Source organism: Leopardus geoffroyi, chromosome E1 (assembly GCF_018350155.1).
Source record: "Leopardus geoffroyi isolate Oge1 chromosome E1, O.geoffroyi_Oge1_pat1.0, whole genome shotgun sequence".
NCBI classification, from domain to species: Eukaryota; Metazoa; Chordata; class Mammalia; order Carnivora; family Felidae; genus Leopardus; species Leopardus geoffroyi.
Window position 1 is genome coordinate 14,325,612 of NC_059330.1, and position 21,548 is coordinate 14,347,159.

At 40.2% G+C, this 21,548-nt stretch overlaps 1 protein-coding gene across 2 annotated transcripts in view; it reads left to right on the forward strand.

Moving 5' to 3' along the window:
• METTL16 (methyltransferase 16, N6-methyladenosine) overlaps positions 1-21,548 on the forward strand; it is an 81,792-nt gene that overhangs the window by 48,485 nt on the left and 11,759 nt on the right. For both annotated transcript variants that reach the window (XM_045487756.1, XM_045487757.1), the window contains 3 exons: positions 10,289-10,358; positions 11,429-11,518; positions 21,335-21,508. In XM_045487756.1, the coding sequence (XP_045343712.1) occupies positions 10,289-10,358; positions 11,429-11,518; positions 21,335-21,508 (334 nt within the window). The remainder of the gene's footprint in view (positions 1-10,288; positions 10,359-11,428; positions 11,519-21,334; positions 21,509-21,548) is intronic.

Sequence of the window (21,548 nt, forward strand, 5' to 3'; positions counted from 1 at the left end):
GAAAAGGTTGAATCCAGTAGTTCATGCCGTGACAAGCTAGCTGTATCAGCTTTCATAGCATATCTACCTATAATAGGTAGTCACTGCTTAGTGCTACTTTCAGTAGTCGAAGTAGAGAGTTGTTAAAATCAACAAGCATGTATTTTTAGTACATCAGGCAGTTATAAAAAGGAATACCAAAGAATGAAAAGCCTTGGTCCCACTACCTTGGAGAATCTTATTGCAGTGTTTCTTGTACTTGTAAAAATGTATGTGAATCATTAAAGCTACTTTTTAAGAAGAACAGAAGATAAAAGTTTATTTTTAGTCATGTAGATTTGTAATGTGCGGTAGTTTAAATGATAAATTTTGAGATCAGGTGGACATTAGGGCTGTTCTGCATGTCGAGGGGCATTTATTCTGGTAATTCAATATAGGCAGCGAAATGTTAGGTTCCACAACTAGGGAAATTTTTAGACTATGCTCATGTCCACTTTACATGCCAAACTTCTGCTTCTGTCTTTTTCTGTATTACACTTTAGTTTGAGGTTTGGTGTTTCAAAAAGTTTTAAAATAACCAGTCCCCACTAAAAAGAACCAGTAGGGGCGCCTAGGTGGTTCAGTTGGTTCAGCATCTGACTTCAGCTCAGGTCGTGATCTCATGATTTGTGAGTTCAAGCCCTGCATCAGGCTGTGTGTTGACAGTTCAGGGCCTGGAGCCCCTGCCTTGGATTCTGTGTCTCCCTCTCTCTCTGCCCCTCCCCATTCATGTTCGCTCACACAGTCTCTCTCTCTCTCTCTCTCTCTCTCTCTCTCTCTCTCTCTCTCTCTCAAAAGTAAATAAACATTTAAAAAATGTTTTTAACAAAAAACATAAATAAAAAGAACCAGGCGCCTTGGAGAAATGGGTGATTCCACTGCTAGGTAAGTATAAGTTTAAGAAGAGCCTGGAATATTTTATGGTATCAAAAAGTAAGGAAGTGTTCAAAAATGACCTGTCAGAAGCATACAAGAGCTAGCCCAAGCCAAATCTGAGACAATATGATTTCAAAATAAATAATGATAATAATTGATTTTAACCTATTAAATAAAATAAGCAAATGAAATACATAAAGGGGATAGAGGAAAAGTTCTTTGTCACAGTATCCCAACTAGTACATGCAGAAGGAACAATAAAGTGAGAAAAATCACCATTTTGTCATCATTATTACAATAATTGATTCATGGAAAATCAACAATGGAAAATTTGAGGAGGGTAGGATGTTAACAATTTCAGAGTATCTCCCCACAGATGACTTACAATCACAAAGAAATAACGGTAACATTACAGTAGAGAAGCCTGGGGGACCCCGCCTTAAGCAGGTAATCACCTTCTGATGTGCTGCACCCAGGACACTACAGCACCCTGTGCTCTTCATGCCCAGCGTGTATAACTTGAACCTAACTCTGAGGAAACTCCAGACAAACCAATTGGAGGGGTTTTGTAAAACATTTCTTCAGAAATAGGAAGGTCATGAAAGTTACAAAAACAAACAAAAAAAGGGCTGAGGAACTGTTGCGGATTGAAGGAGACTAAAGAGACTTGACACGTAAATGAAATACAGGATCTTAGATCTTGCATCAGGGGAGAAAATTGCCATGAAGGACATTATTGGGATAATTGGTGAAATTTGAAAATGGACTGTATTCCAGATAATAGTATTGTATGAGTGTTAAATTTTCTCAATTTGATAATTGTTCTGTAGTTATGATGGAGAAGGTCCTTGTTTTTAAAACGTGCATGCCAAAATATTAAGGGTTAAAGGGGCATGATGATGACTGTAGCTAACACTCAAATATTGAAAACAAAACTAAACACACATACAGAACAAGCAAATGGAGGAAATGTTGCTTGATGAATCTGGGTGAAGAGTATACTGGAATCATTTGTACTAATTTTGCATCTCTTCTGTATGTTTGAAATTATTTCAGAATACTTTTTCTTGAAGCTGCTATCTCAGAGGAATTACTAAATGTTGTAATGAGTACAGTGTTACTTGCATCATTAAAATAGTATAATGGGTTCAAAGTCTCCTGTGTAGCTAGATCTTCCTTTTGTTCATCTTTTTTCTACTTGCATTTTGATTAGTTGTCACAAGACATTTGTGAGAGTAGCTAGGATCTGATGGGTAGGCATTTCTTAAAGTGAAGTCAGCTCAGAATTTTTTTTAATACATGCTATAACTTTGTCCTATAAGAAATATAAGTGTTTCAGGAAACAGTTAAGTATACTGATGAGATTAAATCTTAGATTCACAAGTCTAGTATTCAGTTTACAGCAAGGGTTAAAAGAAATATGTACTTTGTCAAGTGTATGTTAACTACCGATGACATATTTAACCATAACAAGCCTTACTTATCTAAATATTTGCTTCCCTTCATCTCCTGAGGAAATTTAGAATATCTTTGATTTGTCTCTGTTCTAGACTGTTTCTTGGTTTCTGGTGACTCTGATCTAATCTGTTCAGGAATGGTAATCTTAAAGGAAAGATCTTCACCTATTTTATACTGTTACTATTTGAGCACTAATTGCCCTTAATTTCTTTTTTTGTATCTTGTTCCTAAAATACCAAAGGCTTTTAATTCCTGGTTAATGATTTCTCCATTTATATACTGTCTTCTTAAAGGGAGCATATTGTTTTTGTCCTAAACATTTTAAAACCACCAAATGGAATTGATTGTGCTCTAAGTAAATTTACCCAGGTTTGTTTAAAGTGGTTTAGGTAAAACAATTATTTCTTTGTATTTTCAAAGGGGAAAATGATTGACTAAACAAAATAGGGGCAGTCACCTGTTGTTGAGCCCACAAATAATGAAAACAAAATAGTAGTGCATACTATTTCTAGAGCAGTATAATGGTATTTCTCATACTTCTGTAAACATTAAGATTTTCATTTATATTATTTAATGTATTAAGTTGGAACCATATGAAATGGCCACTGTATTTATGATACAAACCCGGATACAAAAACATTCTGTGCCTGCATTTATATCAAAGTCTAAAGAGGCAAAATTATTAAGACAGAATGACCAGGGGTCACTGGAGGCTGGGGTAGGATGGGAAAAGACTGCAAAGGGGCACAAGGGAACTATTTAGGGTGCTGTAAATGTTCTATATCTTTTTTTTAAAAAATTTATGTTTATTCATTTTTGAAAGAGAGAGACAGAGCACAAGCAGGGGTGGGGCGGAGAGAGAAGGAGACACAGAATCTGAAACAGGCTCCAGGCTCTGAGCTGTCAGCCCAGAGCCTGACACGGGGCTCTAACTCACAAACCGCGAGATCGAGACCTGAGCTGAAGTCAGACGCTCAACTGACTGAGCCACCCAGGCGCCCCTAAATGTTCTATATCTTGATTGTGATGGTGGTATTATACGCATTTGTCAAAATTCACTGAACTACATACTTAAAATTAGATTTAAAAAAAGGCGTGCCTGTGGGAATGCAAGCTGGTGCAGCCACTCTGGAAAACAGTTTGGAGGTTCCTCAAAAAATTAATAATAGAACTATCCTAGACCCAGCAATTACACTACTAGGTATTTATCCAAGGGATACAGATGTGCTGTTTTGAAGGGACATATGCACCCCAGTGTTTATAGCAGCACTATCAACAATAGCCAGAGTATGGAAAGAGCCCAAATGTCCATCAATGGATGAATGGATAAAGAAGATGTGTGTGTGTGTGTGTGTGTGTGTGTGTGTGTGTGTGTGTGTGTGTACACACACACACACACACACACACACACACACACACACAATGGAGTATTACTTGGCAATCAAAAAGAATGAAATCTTGCTATTTGCAACTACGTGGATGGAATTGGAGGGTATTACGCAAAGTGAAATTAGAGAAAGACAAAAATCATAGGACTTCACTCATATGAGGATTTTAAGAGACAAAACAGATGAACATAAGGGAAGGGAAACAAAAATAATATAAAAACAGGGAGAGGGATGAAACAGAAGAGACTCTTAAATATGGAAAACAAACAGAGGCTTACTGGAGGGGGTGTGGGAGGAGAGATGGGCTAAATGGGTAAGGGGCACTAAGGAATCTACTCCTGAAATCATTGTTGCACTATATGCTAATTTGGGTGTAAATTTAAAAAAATAATAAAATAAAAAAATCTAGCACACAGAAAAAAGGGGGGGGGGTGCCTGGGTGGCTCAGTCAAGTGTCCAACTCTTGATCTCAGCTCAGGTCTTGCTCTCAGGGTCACGAGTTGAAGCCCCACATTGGGCTCTGCACTGGGCGTGAAACCTACTTAAGAAAAAAATAAAATAGGGGCACCTAGGTGGCTCAGTCAGTTAGATGGCTGACTTCAGCTCAGGTCATGGTCTCCCAGTCCATGGGTTCGAGCCCCGCACTGGGCTCTGTACTGACAGCTCAAAGCCTGGAGCCTGCTTCCGATTCTGTGTCTCCCTCTCTCTCTGCCCCTCCCCTGCTTGCAGTCTGCCTCTCTGTCTCTCAAAAATAAATAAAAACATTTAAAAAATAAAATAAAATAGGAAAATTTTACTGTATACAAGTTAAATCCCAATAAAGCTGGTATAATGTAAAAATTCCCCTCGTGTCCCTTCTATTTTTATTGTCATTCATTTATACGTATGCATATTCATAAGCATACATAATCAAATACGTTGTTGGTGATTTTTTTAAATGTTTATTTCTTTATTTTGAGAGAGAGGGAGAGAGAGAATCCCAAGCAGGCTCCACACTGTCAGCACAGAGCCCAGTGCGGGGCTGGATCCCACTAACCACAAGATCATGACCTGAGCCAAAATCAAGTTGGATGCTTAATTGACTAAGCCACCCAGGTGCCCATGGTATTGTTATTTTTAACAAACTGTTACCTGTGGCTTAATTAAGAATTTTAAAAGTTTTAGGGTATCTGGATGGCTCAGTTGGTTAAGCGTCTAACTCTTGATTTTGGCTCGTCATGATCTCACAGTTTGTGGAATCAAGCCCTACTTCGGGCTCTATGCAGACAGTGTGGAGTCTGCTTGAGATTCTCCCTCCCTGTCTCTGCCCCTCCCCTGCTTGTGTGTGCTCGCTATAAATAAATAAACAAACAAACAAACATTTAAAAATTTTAGAAAAAGAATTTTAAAAGTTTTGATTTTTTTGTTTTTTCAACTTCCCCTTATTTTTTTCTCCCTTGTTCTTCATTTTATATAGATCTGAGTTTCTGACTGATATAATTATCCCTCTTATAAGGCCTTGCAAATGTTAAAGAGAAGTGCTCTGGAGAAGGAACTGGCAATAAATTCCCTCAATTCCTGTTTGTCTGAGAAAGTCTTATTTCACCTTCACTTTTGAAGGATAATGTTGCAGAGTACAGAATTCTAGCTAGGTTCGTGGGTTTTTTCCTCTCAACATTTTAAACATTTCACTCTACTCTCGCATGGCTCCTTTTTTTTTTTTTCTTTTTTTTCTTTTCTTAAATTTCTTTCTTTATTTTGAGAGAGAGCTGGTGTGGGGAAGCAGAGAGAGAGAGAGGAAAGATAGAATCCCAAGCAGACTCCGTGCTGTCAGTGCAGAGCCCAGTGTAGGGCTCCATCTCACAAACCTGAGAGCCCCACACTGGGCTCCATCTCACAGACTGTGAGATCATGACCTGAGCTGAAACCAGCAGTCAGATGCTTAACTGACTGAGCCACCCAGGTGCCCCCCTGCGTTGTTTCTTAAGATGAGTTTGATGTAATTCTTTCTTTGTTCCTCTATAGATAATGTGGCTTTTTCCCTTTGGCTTCTTTTAGAATTTTTTTCTTTATCTTTGGTTTTCCATATTTTGGAAATCTCATGCCTTAGTTGTAAATTGTGTGTGTGTGTGTGTGTGTGTGTGTGTGTGTGTGTTTCCTGTTCAGTGATCTCTTACCTTCCCAAATCTGTGGTTTGGTGTCTGGCATTAATTTGGGGGAAATTCCTGGTCATTAGTGTTTCAAATGGTTTTTCTGTGCCTTTCTGTCTTTTCTTTTTGGAATTTCAATTATACCTATTTTACACCTTTTGTAGTTGTCCCACAGTTCCTGGATATTGTATTCTGTTTCCCTGCCCAGTGCTTTTTCTCTTTACTTTTCAGTTTTGGCAGTTTTGCTGAGCTATCCTCACACTCAGAGATTCTTTCTTCATCTGTGTCCAGTCTCCTGATGAGCCCATCAAAGGCATTCTTCCTTTCCATTACAGAGGTTTTGACTTGTAGCATTTCTTTTTCATTTTCTTAGAATTTCCATTTCTGCTTACGTTGCCCATCTGTTCTTACATGCTGTCTGTTTTATCCATTAGAGCCCTTAGTATCTTAATCATGGTTGTTTTAAATTCCTGGTCTCATAACTCCCACGTTCTTGCCATATGTGGTTCTGATGCTTGCTCTGTGTCTTCAAACTGTTTTTTGCCTTTTAGTATGTTTTGTTAGTTTTCTTAATAGAAACACATAATATACTGCGTAAAAGGAACTGCTGTAAATAGACCTTTAGTAATGTGGTGGGTGAGGTGTGGAGAGAGGGGAGATATTCTGTAGTGTGAATAGATCAGTCTTTTAGTGAGCCTGTCCCTCTGGATTGTGAACTTCACACTTGCTTCTCAGTCCCTCCTTACTCTCTTCCCCTCCATCCTGGTGGGACAGGATGGCTAGAGTAGGCTGGAGTTGGATGATGCCATTCCTCTATGTCAGTTAGGCTCTGATGATACCTTAACAGGTTAAGATCTGGTTAACTAGTTTCTCTTGAGGGCAGGCCTCGTTAAGAACAGGATGCTCTAGAGGATTACTCCTTTTCCCTTTTCCCTGCTGGAAGCACAGAGAATTTTTCTCCCATATTCACTGTGAGAACCTGGTCAAGCTCTTGGACGTAAAATTGATAAAAGTTTTGGGGTCCTGATGACAGAGTCCTCCTGGGTTTTTTCTCTCTCAGACCTGTCCCTGCTGAGTCTCCAGCAATTTGTCAGCTGCAGTTCAGTTTCCCTACCTCAGCACTGATTCCCATGGAGGTTTTGCTCCGGGATTTTTGTTCTGGTGAGTTGTGATTCTTTGTATTCACCTGTTGGTTTCTCTAATTTTAGAGTCAGTGGTTTCCCCTGTGAATAGTTGCTTCTGTGATGGATATAGGAAGAGTTAATTTTTTAGTTGGTCCAGCCTTTTACTTAAACAGTGTGGCAACTTCCAGCTTCTTAACATGTTGGACTAGAAACTAGAAGTCTCCCTATATATTTTTATCTGTTTATTAATCTTAACTGAGTTGTAGGAGTTCCTTACATATGTTGAATACAAGTCTTTTATAGGATGTATTTTGCAAGTATTTCCTCCCAGTCTGTGGTCTGCCTTTTTATTTTTATAACCATGTTTTTTGAAGAGCAAGCCTTGGGTACCTTTGTTTAATCACCTGATCATAGGGCACTCCTGGGTGGCTCAGTCAGTTAAGCATCTAACTTTAGCTCAGGTCATGATCTTGCGGTTTGTGAGTTCGAGCCCTGCATCAGGCTCTGTGCTGACAGCTTGGAGCCTGGATCTTGCTTTGGATTCTGAGTCTCCTTCTCTCTCTGCCCCTCCCCTGCTCTCTCTCTGTCTTGCAAAAATAAATAAAATGTTAAAAAAAAAAAAAAAAAGGTTTTTTAAAAATCACCTGATCATATAAGCGAGTCTGTTTCTGGACTATATTCCATTGTCTTGATCTGTATGTCTATATTTATGCCATTACCATATTGTCTTGATTATCGGAGCTTTATACTAAGTCTTGAATTCAGGTGGTGTAAGCACTCCAGTTTTGTTCTTTTCCAAAAAAAATTGTTTTGGATATTTGAATTCTTTTCTCTTTTTTTTTAAAGAAAAAACTTTTTTAAAGAAAAAACTTTTTTAAAGTTTTTTCATTTATTTACTTTGAGAGAGAGTGCATGAGCATATACCAGGGAGGGACGGAGAGGAGGGGTAGAGAATCCCAAGCAGGCTCTGCTGTCAGCACAGAGCCTGATGCAGTGCTCAATCCCATGAACCATGAGATCACGACCTGAAAACTATGATTCTCTTACTGTTTTCTAGTCTAATTAGTTATTACAGCCTGAGACCATATTTTGTATTATTCTAATCCTTTAAAAGTGTTCTAAGACTTGTGGGTCCTGGCTGGCTCAGTCAGTAAGGCTGTGGCTTTTGATCCCAGGGTTTTAAGTTTGAACCCCATGTTGCATGAAGAGATAGATTACTTAAAAATAAAATCTGTTTTTACAAAAGTGTCTCCAGCCTCTCTGTACTTTTAAGATTTTCTCTTTATCTCTGATTTTCAGTAATTTAAATATTTTTTTAATATTTATTTACTTTTGAGAGAAAGAGGGAGAGAGAGCGTGTATGTGTGTGAGTAGGGGAAGGGCAGAGAGAGAGAGGGAGACATAGAATCCAAAGCAGGCTCCAGGCTCTGAGCTGTCTGCAAAGAGCCCAACTCAGGGCTCGAACTCATGAACCATGAGATCATGACCTGAGCCAAAGTCCGTCGCTTAACTGACCAAGCCACCCAGGCTCCCCTGATTTTCAGTGATTTAATTGTGAGGTACCCTGATAGCATTTTCCTTATGTTTCTTTGTGGGGTTCATTGGACTTTGTGTGTGTAGACTTATAATTTTTTTCAATTTTGGAAAAAATTGGCCCTTTTTTCAAATATTTTTTGTCTCTTCTTCCCTTTTCTGAAATGCCACTCATGTGTATTGCTTGATACTGTCCCACAGGTCATAGGTGCTATGTGTATTTTTTTTCCCCATGTGCTTTATTTTGGGTAGTTTCTATTGGTATGTATTCAGGTTCACAGGTCTTTTGCAGAATCTCATATGTTGTTAATCCTGTCCAGTGAAATTTTAATTCTAGGTATCATAATTTTCATGTCTAGAAGTTCCATTTGGTTGGTTTTGATATCTTCCTTTATACTCCGTACTATGTCCATGTTTTGTCTTGGAGCATATTTCTAAGAGCTGTTTTAATGTCATCATCTGCTAACTTCATCATCTCTCATTTCTTGATCTGTTTCTAATAATTGATTTTTTTTTTTTTATCCTGGTTGTAAGTCATTTTCCTGCCCCCCCCCCCTTTTTTTCCTGCCTGTTTTAATGTCTGGTCATTTTTGGTTGGATGCTACATATTGCAAATCTTATGTTTTGGGGTGCTGCATTTCATTGTGTTCCTTTAAAGAGTGTTGGATTTTGTTCTGATATTTACTTAAGTTATCTGTGATCACTTTGGTCTTTTTGAGTCTTGCTTTTAATTTTAAGCTTCATTAGGGTAAAGATAGAATAGCCTCTAGCCCCATTACAAAGCAGCATCCTTTCTAGGACTCTACCAGATGCCCCTTTATTAACAAGGGTTTTTTGCTTTGGCCAGTAGAACTACAAACTAGTCCAGCTCTGTCCGGACTCTAGGAATTGTTCAGCTGACTGCTTTCTGGGAATTCTTTCCCTAGCCTCACAGAGTTCCACCTCACACACATGCAGATCATTATTCTGCAGAATATTCCAGGGAACTCTTCTGCAGATGGCCATAATTCTCTATGCACCTCCTTCCTTTCTTGTATTTTGCCCTTCAGATTCTTACTGTGTGGGCTTCTGAAATCCATCCCTCCCTCATTAATTCAGCAAGATTATTGGGATCTGTTTGCATGACCTTTCCCTGCATTGCTGCTTGGAAAATTTCCTTCAGGCAGTAAGCTCTGGCAATTATGGGGCTCACCTCATCTGTCTGAGATCATAGGTCTTCACTGTAGTTGTCCAATGTCTGAAAAATAATTGTTACATATATTTTGTCAAGTTTCCTAGTTGCTTGTGATGGAAAGCATAGTAGTTAATCCTTCATAGGCTAAATTCTATTCTTTTACCTTTTAACCAGTTCACTCCATCTTCTCCCCACTCCTTCTTCTAGATTTGTATTTACTATAGAAGAAATTGACTTCATGTTCTTTTGAAACACTAATATAATATCCTTTAATTATTTGCAGGTTAAGCCATCTCAAAATACAGGTTCATGCCAGATTTTATAATTTCTGTTAAAATGGTATAGGTGGTGTTTTGGAGAGGCTAAGTGGGTTTTGGTTTTGTTTTGTTTTGTTTTTGCTTTGGGCTTGTTTTCATTTGTTAGGTTTGTTTTTTTCCTAAATACATGATGTATAATTTTTGTTATTGTCACTTGGAACTTAACTCAGAATTTTTTACGTCTGTTCTCATTTTGTTCGCTTGAGAAATACTTAATTAAAAAATGTAACCATATGAAACTGTTTTACTTCTGCTTTTTTTTTCCCCCTAGGTGGTACAGCTGTATGCTGGGGAAAAAATGCAGCTTGGCTCCTCTAAAGGAAGAACTTCGCATACAAGGGGTAAGGCTTTATCATTGCTGTTCTGGTGTATCTACTTGTGATGGCAGAGTGTAGAATTTGCTTTTATACTTTAAAACTCTAAATTTGTTTTTTTGTTTGTTTATTTTTGAATTTTGTAATTCTGGGGCTAAAAGAGGCTTTTTATAAATTATTTTTATAAGGCCTTCTTTGACAATTATAACAGAAAAGATGGGGAAAACAGGATGAGAGCTCCCAGAAATGAAAAAAACCTGGTGCCATCTGCCACCGACGCCACATCGGATTCCTTTGTAATTACAGAAACTGAAGTCTACATAAGTTAAGGGGCTTGTTCTGGGTCACATGCCTAGTTATCAAAGATCAGCTATAACTAGAATGGTCTTCAATCAAGTGTGGTTCCCTTTATGGTACAATCCACATGAGTTCAGACCCTTGCTTCTGTTTTGAAAAGCAGGTGGCAAATTAATACTGCCCCCTGACTTCTCTCCCAGTTTATGAAGTTTTGGCACAAGTAAGCATGAGCCAGGTGAGTTTTCAGAGAAGGGGGTCAGATGTGTGGTCAGTGGCAGAAACCAAGGTTCTGATTTCTGGTTTCTCTCTGACATTGTACTCATCCTGTTTTCCCTTTCACACCTTTTCTTTGTTAAAATTGTAACAGCTGCAAAGTAATTTCATTTTTTTCCCATAAAATCTGATAGATAAAAGGGAGACTACATAGCTGTATCTAGCCAGGCTTTGGTGGCTCTCTTTCCTTAAAAAAGAAAGAAAAGATAACAACAACAACAACAAAAATATTTGAATCATTTACCAGTGGTTTTCTGAAGGAGCTGTGTTATTTTGGGTGTTTTGTATATTTGGACCTTCAAGCCAGAACTGTAAATTCTCTATAATGTTTTAGGAGAGGAAAACATCCACAACTTTGTTGAGAGATAATTTATTCATTGATTGTTAGATAACTGTGCATAACTGGGGATAGTAGTGTTGGTTAACTGATAAAAAGAAAAACCAACACATAATTAACATGAGGCAGGAGCCAAAAACATTGGTAGAATGACTTCAGTTTGATGAGATGACATGTTTCTTGGTTTCAGGTTCCTAAAGTCACCTACACTGAATTCTGTCAAGGCCGGACAATGAGATGGGCTTTAGCTTGGAGTTTTTATGATGATGTTACAGTGCCCGTAAGTAGAGACTTTGTTATAGCTTTTTCAAATGCCAGCACATGGTGGGTTTCAGTAGGTCATAAATAAATCTGTACTGTCTTGTTTCCCTCAAGTTTGCCCTAGATGCTTATGTCAGAATGGGAAGTGTTACAAAATAAGGCACAGTCCCATAAGGCTGACTGGTGACCATGGAGCCTTTCTCTGTGGGTTTGGGCAGCACCGTGAGTCTTGTTTAGCAAATATAAATGAATTAGAAATGCGTCTTTTGGGAACTAAAAATTTAGATCATATAACCTGTAGAAATACCTTGCAGGTATAATTATTCTGTTGGCTATTCCTTTAGAATTGAAATTGAAGTCTGTTTATTTTTCTTTATTATTGATATGCTTTCTTTCACAGGGTAGCTGTCTCTTGGGGTTATGGGTGAATACAGAAATTGCCATTTTGTGTTGCAGGCTTTTGATGTGTAACACTTAGGGATTATTCCAGTAAAGGGTTCTGTCTTAGCTTTAAGATTACCACTAGAATATTGATCAGTTTTGAAGCTGGGTATAGGTTATTATCCTAGTCTCTCTACTTTGCATATGCCTAAGCTTGAACATTTTCTGGAATAGAACGTTTTAACAAATGATTTGTTCCACAAATTTCTCTGTCCTTTGTGCTATTATATGTAAAGAAAAAATACTTCTGAAGTGGTTAGACTGAGTAATTTTTCTGGGCTGTACTGAGAGGTGGTAATAGGAAAGCATCTGTTCTCACATTTCCGTCACAAGAGTGATCAGCCTTGTCACCTGGAGTCTCCCGTCTTAAGTTTATGCACACATTGCTGGGCACTGTGCCCCTTCTTCCCATAGTAATTATGGAGGCCTAGTACCTGGTCCTTCAGGTCTGTGATCCCCTATCCATACAATAGGCTTATTATGGGTGCTCCTTTCTCAAAGTCTGGATTGCTCTTGGTCTTTCAAGTCTTAAATGTTGCTGTGTCTGTGAGCCTCTTCCCCTTCTCTCCTAGGACAGAGGAGTACAGGGGACAATTTGCAGATGTTTCTGTATACAGGGGCTCAGATTTAAAACTGAGCCTGTCCTCCATGTACTCTGCTACTAGGTGTGCTGCTGGGTTGAAATAAGTGTCCCAGTCAAGTTTGAATGGCCTATCCTGTGGAAGCCTATGCCTCCCTCTGTACAATGCAATATAGAGAGACTAGAGGTTAGTGTTTGAAATGTTCACTGTTTTGTTTTTGTTTAAGTTTATTTATTTTGAGAGAGAGAGAGAGTGTGTGTGTGTGTGTCTGCGTGTGCGCACGCGCGCACGAGCTGGGGAGGGGCAGAGAGAGAGGGAGAAAGAGTCCCAAGCAGGCTCTGAGCTGCTGAGAGAAATCAAGAGTCAGACGCTTAACTGAGCCACCTAGGTGCCCCTGAAATGTTCACTGTTTATTATTATTTATTTTCTAATGTTTATGTTTGAGAGAGAGAGAGCACATGTGCACATGAATGGAGGAGGGGCAGAGAGAGAGGGGGAGACAGAGAATCGGAAGCAGGCCCCAGGCTCTGAGCTGTCAGCACAGAGTTTGACGTGGGGCTCAAACTCACAAACTGTAAGATCATGACCTGAGCTGAAATCAGATGCTTAACCAACTGAGCCACCCAGGCGCCCCAAGATGTTCACTATTTAAAAAGATGTTTCTGGGTTTTTGGGTTTTTTTTTACTTTCCTGACAGATTATTCTTTCTGTCATTTTCTAGAATATTGGGGCTTTCACACAAAATGGTTAAAATCATTAGTAATGCCCTAGATTGTCCCTGCACAGACACTGGGTTATCCCTGTGCAGATATTAACAGTTGCAGGAAGGTGGAACTGTATCTGTTTCCAAGTGATTTCTCTTTAACCTGCTTCCCACATTTGTTGGCACCACAGGTGGAAGAGCTTATAATGGGCTCTGGGCACATTCCATGCCATCTCAGAACCCAGAGTCCCCTTTGCCCTCTTGGATTAGTAGCTGTCTCAGATGAAAATATCAAAGGGCACTATGTTTCTGTGTTAGCAAAATCAGCTTATTTTGAAAAGGATCCTTCTCCCTCCCTGTCTTTTAGGCCATCCTTGAGCTCTGTTCATAGCTTCAACCATCAAAGAATGCCTTTTGCAAAGGGCCTCAGGTTCTCCCATACCAGAATACTCCTCCCACCCCACCGCTCTCCTCAACCCAAAGCTGTTAATAACATGTTCCCAAGTGTTCCATTAGGTGCACTTAAACCACTACAGGGAAAATGGCAATTTCTGATTTGCAGTAACCCAGCAACAGTTTCTTAGCACTGGTGCCCTTGATCAGCAACTGCTTTCCCAGGGGTGGTCCCAGGGCACTGGCAAGGTTTTCAGTGAGCTGTCCTCTTGGTTCTCCTTTCATCTACCTGGACCTCTTCCCACCTCTTGCATTTTGAAATGCTCACCTGGCTTTCTCCCTCTTGCTCCTGTTAGGGGTGGGTAGGTAGGAGGATGCTGCTTTCGACGAGGAGAGGAAGCCAAGGACTAGAGCTAGTTAAGTAGAAATATTGACCTACTTCCCCACCCCACCCCCACTCCTGCCTTTTTAGGGTAAATGTGCAAGTTACTATGGCAACTTCTATTTTCACTTATCTCGGGCCCACTAACTCGTTGCTGTTGGTGCTGAATGCTAAAAAAAATTCTGATTCAAGTGCCTACACTAAGTCCATTGCTCTTAGCTGGATTTATTTTAGCAACAAAAGGATGAGTCCTAGTGTTGATAGAATTTTTGTACAATCATTCCTGACTGATGATGTATATAAGGAAGCATATTGTGAGGACTGTTCTTTACGGATTTAACAAGCCACTTAGAATGCCTCTTTGTCCCAGCTTCTCCTCTAATTGCTCAAGATGTTATTTTAGCTTTGCTTTGCTTTCAGAAGTTTAACACTTGTCAAAACAAGAAGGACAAATAGTGTGGCCCCAGCAAGTTGTGCACTCTTAGTTATGACCATTGCCCTGGAATTCTGGTTAAAAAAAAAATTATCCCCCTGCATTCAACACATTTCTTTCCTGTCTAAGGAAGTAAAGCTAGAAGGCTTTTGGAAAGCAGATGGAGGGAAGGGGTCAAATTAATCAGGTAACCTTGTTAGTGTCACAGCTGGGGTCTCCTGACAGTGCTCTCTTTACTACTGCATAGGTTTGCAAACTTGTTCTAGATAGGTTAGGGATTCTGTGTAGGGTGCCACAGGGAGATGACAGCTGGGGCAGATGTCAGGTTGGAACTTCAGGCTTTGCTGTCATTTTAACCAGAGATGATGTGATTACATCAATATTACTTATTGACTTTATTTCTTGAAGGGATTCTGCTATTAAATGGCTTGAAAACCAGCACTGTACCAGGCTATACAGCAGGCTGTAAAACAGATTCGATTAAGGAACTGAGCTTTTGAGCAAAATCAGAGCTAAGGACCCTTTGCTTAGTTACTTATTAAGTATGATCTTCACTGTGATAACACCAAAGAAAGAAGACACCATTTTCTATCCTTATGGTGATTAGTTTTATGGGAGGGAAATGCACACACAGCATTGCTACAGAATTATGTCTGAGTAAGTGCTGAAATGAATGGTCAGGAGTTAGGGAGCTCCTAAAATGAAAGCAGTTCCGGCTGGCTAGTCAGAGCTGACTTCATGGAGGAGTTGTTATGTGAATCATCACACATGTTATGTCATTTTATTTAAACTTAACAAGTGAAGTATTGTCCCCACTTGCTAGATGAGGAAATTGGGGGCTCTAAAAAGTCAGCCTAATCCTCAACCATGCTAACATTCATTTGTTTTGACCCACAATTCACCACAACAGTCTCAGGATTAACATCATCAACAAAATGACTTATGAAAATAACTATTTTGTCGTTTTTTCATTTCTTTTGTCCGTGGGGACTGTCTCATGATAGATTTTAAAGTCATTTGGAATGTTTCCTCTTTGCGGGTTTATGCCACCAAGCTCATTCATTTCATTTCTTAGGGATTCCTTTTTGTGTGTTATTTAATTTTGTAATTGTGAAAAATACATGATTTCAAAATCAAATCTCATACACACACACACACTTAGTAATCAAGCTTGTCTTGTGTCTTTGAAACCTCACTGCTGCATGGGTCGCTATTTACACAGTTTTATAAATTATCCTTCCATTGTTTGTTTTTTTAGCATGAGGAAATACAGATGTAGGGTTAAAACCACCCCTTCTTGGGACACCTGGTTGGCTCAGTTGGTAGAGCATGCAACTCTTGATCTTGGGTTCGTGAGTTTGAGCCCCACAGTGGGTGTAGAAATTACTTAAAAATAAAATCATTTTTTTAAAAAAAGAGTCACATGGGGGTGCCTGGGTGGCTCAGTCGGTTAAGCGTCCGACTTCGGCTCAGGTCATGATCTCGCGGTTCGTGAGTTCGAGCCCCGCGTCGGGCTCTGTGCTGACAGCTCAGAGCCTGGAGCCTGTTTCAGATTCTGTGTTTCCCTCTCTCTCTGACCCTCCCCCATTCATGCTCTGTCTCTCTCTGTCTCAAAAATAAATAAACGTTAAAAAAAAAAAAAAAAAGGAAAAAAAAAAAGAAAAGAGTCACATGTTCTACCTACTCAGCCAGCCAGGCACCCCAATTTCAGGACATTTTAAACAGTAACCTGTCAGATTAAGATAGCAATAGAAATGCCCACTGAACTGTTAATAGGAAAGCTGCACTCTTGGACAACAAAATATTCAGTCCACTTCATGGCAGCAGAGCTGATACACATTTAAATAAGGCATAGTTGGTGAGGTAATCTGGCTGTCCTTCCCAGCACACCTCCTGTCTGTATTCTAGTCAGGCGTCAGTGTTGGCCCCTTGGCTCTGTTTCTCCAGATAATGATAGTCTGTGCAGAATAATAGCTCACAGGCATTCTGCTGGTTTCTGGAGGACTTAGGGCAGCAGCCATTCAGAGCGCAGCGGAACAGCAAAGCCTCCACTGCAGTGGCCGAGAGCAAGAAGAGCCCTCCTTTCCCCTCAGGACCAGTCTGGAGCTTGTTCTGTCAAAACGAGGAGGCTGTGGCTACCTGCTCAGCACATCTCTAGTGAATGACTCCCTTCTTTTCCTGCAGATACTGGGGAGAACTTAATGGTTTCCTGTAGCCTGTGGCTTCTTTGACAGAGTTTTTGCCTTAGCCATAGTTAACAACAGAGCTTTGGCAGCATAGCAGATGCTACATGGATTTGTGTCACGTTACACCTCATTTGAAAGTCTCTTGACTGATTGCACCACTGAGATGTAGAAATGAAAGTAAGAGTGAGGATTTAAGAAATTTATCTACAGCCCTGTTAGGTAAAGCATATTTTAAAATTTAAGAACTGTTTTTAGGGGCACCTGGGTGGCTCAGTGGGTTGGGCACCGACTTCGGCTCAGGTCATGATCTCACGGTTTGTGAGTTTGAGCCCCGCGTCTTGCTCTGTGCTGACAGCTTGGAGGCTGGAGCCTGTTTCAGAATCTGTGTTCCCTCTCTTCTCTTTCTCTGCCCCTCTCCCACTCATGCTCTGTCTCTGTCTGTCTCTCTCTCTCTCTCTCTCTCTCTCTCAAAAATAAATAAACATTAAAAAAATTTTTTTTAAATTTTTTTTTTTTTCAACGTTTATTCATTTTTGGGACAGAGAGAGACAGAGCATGAACGGGGGAGGGGCAGAGAGAGAGGGAGACACAGAATCGGAAACAGGCTCCAGGCTCTGAGCCATCAGCCCAGAGCCTGATGCGGGGCTCGAACTCACGGACCGCGAGATCGTGACCTGGCTGAAGTCGGACGCCTAACCGACTGCGCCACCCAGGCGCCCCCCAAAAAATTTTTTTTTAAATGCTTTTGTTCAGGGGCGCCTGGGTGGCTCAGTCAGTTAAGGGTCCGACTTTGGCTCAGGTCATGATCACAGTTCATGGGCTCGAGCCCCGTGTCGGGCTCTGTGCTGACAGCTAGGAGCCTGGAGCCTGCTTCAGATTCTGTCTCCCTCTCCTTCTGCCCATCACCCGCTCATGCTCTGTCTCTGTCTCTCAAAAATAAAAAACATTAAAAAAGAACTGTTTTTCTATTTATATTTTCAATCTAATGTATTCTTTTTTAAAAAATTTTTTTTCTTTTACATTTATTTATTTATTTTTTTTTTTGAGAGACAGAGACAGAGCACAAGTGGGGGAGGGGCAGAGAGAGAGAGAAGGAGACACAGAATCCCAAGCAGGCTCCAGGCTCCAAGCTGACAGCACAGAGCCCGACGTGGGGCTCGAACTCACAAACCGTGAGCTCATGACCTGAGCCGAAGTCGGAGGCTCAACCCAACCCACTGAGCCACCCAGGCGCCCCTCAATCTAATGTATTCTTAAATGCTGCAACAAAATAACATTCGAGGTCCCACCCCCTGTTGATTGTTATTCATTAAATCCTTGCAATTCAAAAAATACAAAACTAGTATCTCCTATGGAGTTTACAGTTCCTCACCAAACTTCTTTCACATTGTCCTTTCAGCTGGGGAATATAGTAGTATATTTTCTAATGCAAAATCAGTTGTAAATTCACCTTCTGGTTCTTCACATTAAACTGAATAAACCATGGTAAATAAGTGATTTTGTTTTACATTTTAAAATGTTAAATTATTGATGTTACTTTGTCGCTTAAACTAGATGATGACAGTTTGAGTGTGGCACCCTTTGTTGAAAACACTTGTGATTTGAGATTATAAGCATATTTGCAATAAGTTATCTCTGTTGGGGGAAAACAGCTTCTAGTGTTGTGGCAGGGTATAAGATTACCTACAGTTGGGGACCTATGGGGTTGAGTTTAATTACTAATTTCTCAAGGCCTGCTCCTGTATTTTACTCTAGCCCTGCCTGCTAAGAAATTTCAGTACAGGGGCACCTGGGTGGCTTACTCAGTTGAGCATCCGACTTTGGCTTAGGTCATGATCTCATGGTTCACGAGTTCAAACCTTACATGGGGCTCGTTGCTGTCAGCTTACAGCCCACTTTGGATCCTCTGTCCCCTCCTCTGCTTGCACATGCACGCTCTCTCTCTCTCTCTCTCAAAAATAAAACATTAAAAAAAAAAAAAAAAAGAAATTTCAAGGGCACCTGGGTGCCTCAGTCAGTTGAGCAGCCGACCTTGGCTCAGGTAATGTTTTCACAGTTTGTGGGTTCAAGCCCCACATCGGGCTCTCTGCTGTCAGTGTGAAGCCAGTTTCCAGATCTTCTCTGCTCCCCTCCCTCTGCCCCTCCCCCACTCTCATTCTCTCAAAAATAAACTTAAAATTTTTTTTTTTTAACGTTTATTAATTTTTGAGACAGAGACAGAGCATGAACAGGGGAGGGGCAGAGAGAGAGGGAGACACAGAATCTGAAACAGGCTCCAGGCTCTGAGCTGTCAGCACAGAGCCTGACGCGGGGCTCGAACTCACGGACTGTGAGATCATGACCTGAGCCGAAGTCGGACGCCTAACCGACCTAGCCACCCAGGCGCCCCAAAAATAAACTTATAAAAAAAAAGGTAGGGGGGGATAAAAAGGAATTTCAGTACAAATAAGAGGGGGAAAGGAATGATTGCTGTAAGCCAAGCCTATGTTAGACTTTAATCATTTAAAACCCTAAGAATTTCTGGACTATAAATTATCTGTCTTTTGAGTGCCTAGTTTCTATAATAGAGTAAAACTAAAACAGTCTTGGGAGGACTGTGTATGTGTATGTGTGTATTAAAGTAATTCACTAAGAATATTCAGAAATACCAGATTTATCAGTTGGCCATTACATATGGAAAACTGGGACCAGAATGCAAGGTAAAGGAACCATATTTGAGAGGCAGAAGTTTTCATCTTCATCCTGGGGTAATAGGTAATAAATTGTCTATTTTGTTATTTCTGATTCCCTCGGAACTTGGAAAGTGGATCCTTGATAGAGGTCTTATTAGGTTTGGTGAGGACACATTTCTCTCCTTTAATTTCTAGAAATGATGGTGAGTCCATTCTTTCTTTTGGAGAAAGAGTATTGTAGGCCAGCTCCAGCATGACCAATCGAGAAACAGCAAAATCTTCACTTTGCTGGTTTGAATTTGTAAACACAAATGATTACCATCTCTGTCAGAAGAGATAGCAGGCACTGTCCTTTTAGCCATATTTCTGGGTGACCTTTAGTGTGCTGGGTGAGCTGTCAGGGATGTTCCTGTTACAGTGAACTGTCCATAGTAACAGCCTTGGATGCTGGGAAGTGGAATGGGGAATCTGGTTCTTCTCTCCCATTCCCCCCCCTACACACCATTATCTTTCTTCCTCCACAGCTTAATAGTCATGTTTTAAACTCCTTAATGGAAAGTGTTAGGCTCTCAGTAGACTATAGAAAATATGTTTCTTAGGCTGGGTGATTGATTAATAGCAATACTACTGTGTTAATATCAATATGAATTTGTCTCATCTTGTCTGAGACATTAATTGGACAAGTTCAGACTTAGAGCTTGGAGTCCATGATTTGTTTTTCAAGAGCAGGTTCTTACTCATATGTACCCTTTGTTTTTGGTCCTTTTCTTCTAAACTTGTTTTCTAGTGTTCTCTAATTCCGCCCCCCCCCCTTTTTTTAAATGTCTTGGTATAAAGGGAAAATATAGATTGTTTCTTAGAAATACGATCTAGAAGTTTTCTAGCATGGAATAAACTGGCTGTTTTGTAGTGTGCATGTGGGATGTGGAGTTGCTGATTATTCCTTACAAGGCCTCACCCAGGAAGTGGACCTGATAGTGTGTATATGCATGTGCTCTGTGACCATTGCCAGGCAGAATTGCAGTTAACGGCAACACCACTATCGGCGACTGCTTTTTGCAGGAAAGGGTCTTTCAACCTGACTAAAGTGTTTTCTCTTTATGAGCCTTTCTCCTTATAATCTGCACCTGCTCACTTTGACCCTGACCCTTAGAATTATCTTAATTTTTTAAAGTTTTGATAAATTTTGTCAACAGGTGGAAGTCTGCCTCTTAAAGTGTTCATAATATATCTAGCCTGAACTAAGAATCATTTAAAAAATTTAGTAAATGTTTAAAGAAACAAATTTTAAATATATGTCATTTAGTTTTTAAAATGGAACTTGAGTCCCTCTAGTGGGTAGAGTACAATTCACTTTCTAAGCTTGAAATAGAAAGATGAGAGTCTTGAATTGTGTGGAACTAGCTTTCAAATCCACTCTTCTCATCACCACTGGTATCTCTTCTTCCAGCAGAGAGGCAGTGCACAGCTAGCCATTGGCTTGGTCCCAACATTAGCCAAGATGCAGCAGGCCTCCTTCTCTGCCCATGTGATCCTAGTTGACCCTGGTCATTCCTCACATGTGATCTTCAAGCCTCAACAAGTATAAAGTTGGACTACAAGTAGGCAATTTTAAACCATGCAGTTCTTATTTTTTTAATTTTAATTTTTTAAGTAAGCTTCATGCCCAGCCTGGGGCTTGAACTCACAACCCTGAGACCAAGAGTCACATGCTCTACCAACTGAGCCAGCCAGACGCCCCCATGCAGTTCTTGATAGAATAGACACAGAGTCCCCAGAGTCCTTGAGTTGCTATGAAATAAATAATCGTACAGGTGTGTGCTGGGCACAACACATAGATGAGGGACATTCAGTAATTGGAGGCTGTTATATGCTGATAGCCTGACCATAGGCAGCATGGTATGGCATGCAAAGGTCTTTGCATTTTTTAGTGCTCTACATTTGGTAGTAGAAGTCATGGAAGTGTCCCTAGCTGAGTTCATTATAATACATGAAATTTCATTAGTTGGATAACTTCTTCCCCCATGCCTTCTTTTTCTTTCAGTCACCACCCAGTAAGCGAAGAAAATTAGAGAAGTCAAGGAAACCCATCACGTTCGTGGTGTTAGAGTCTGTGATGAAAGAATTATCCCTCAAAGCATCATCTTTGGGCTCTGAGACAGTGGAAGGCATAGTAGTTGTGACAACGTGGATTGAAAAAATCCTCACCGATCTGAAGGTACTTTGTTAAGCACATTGATGACTTCTTTAACAATAAT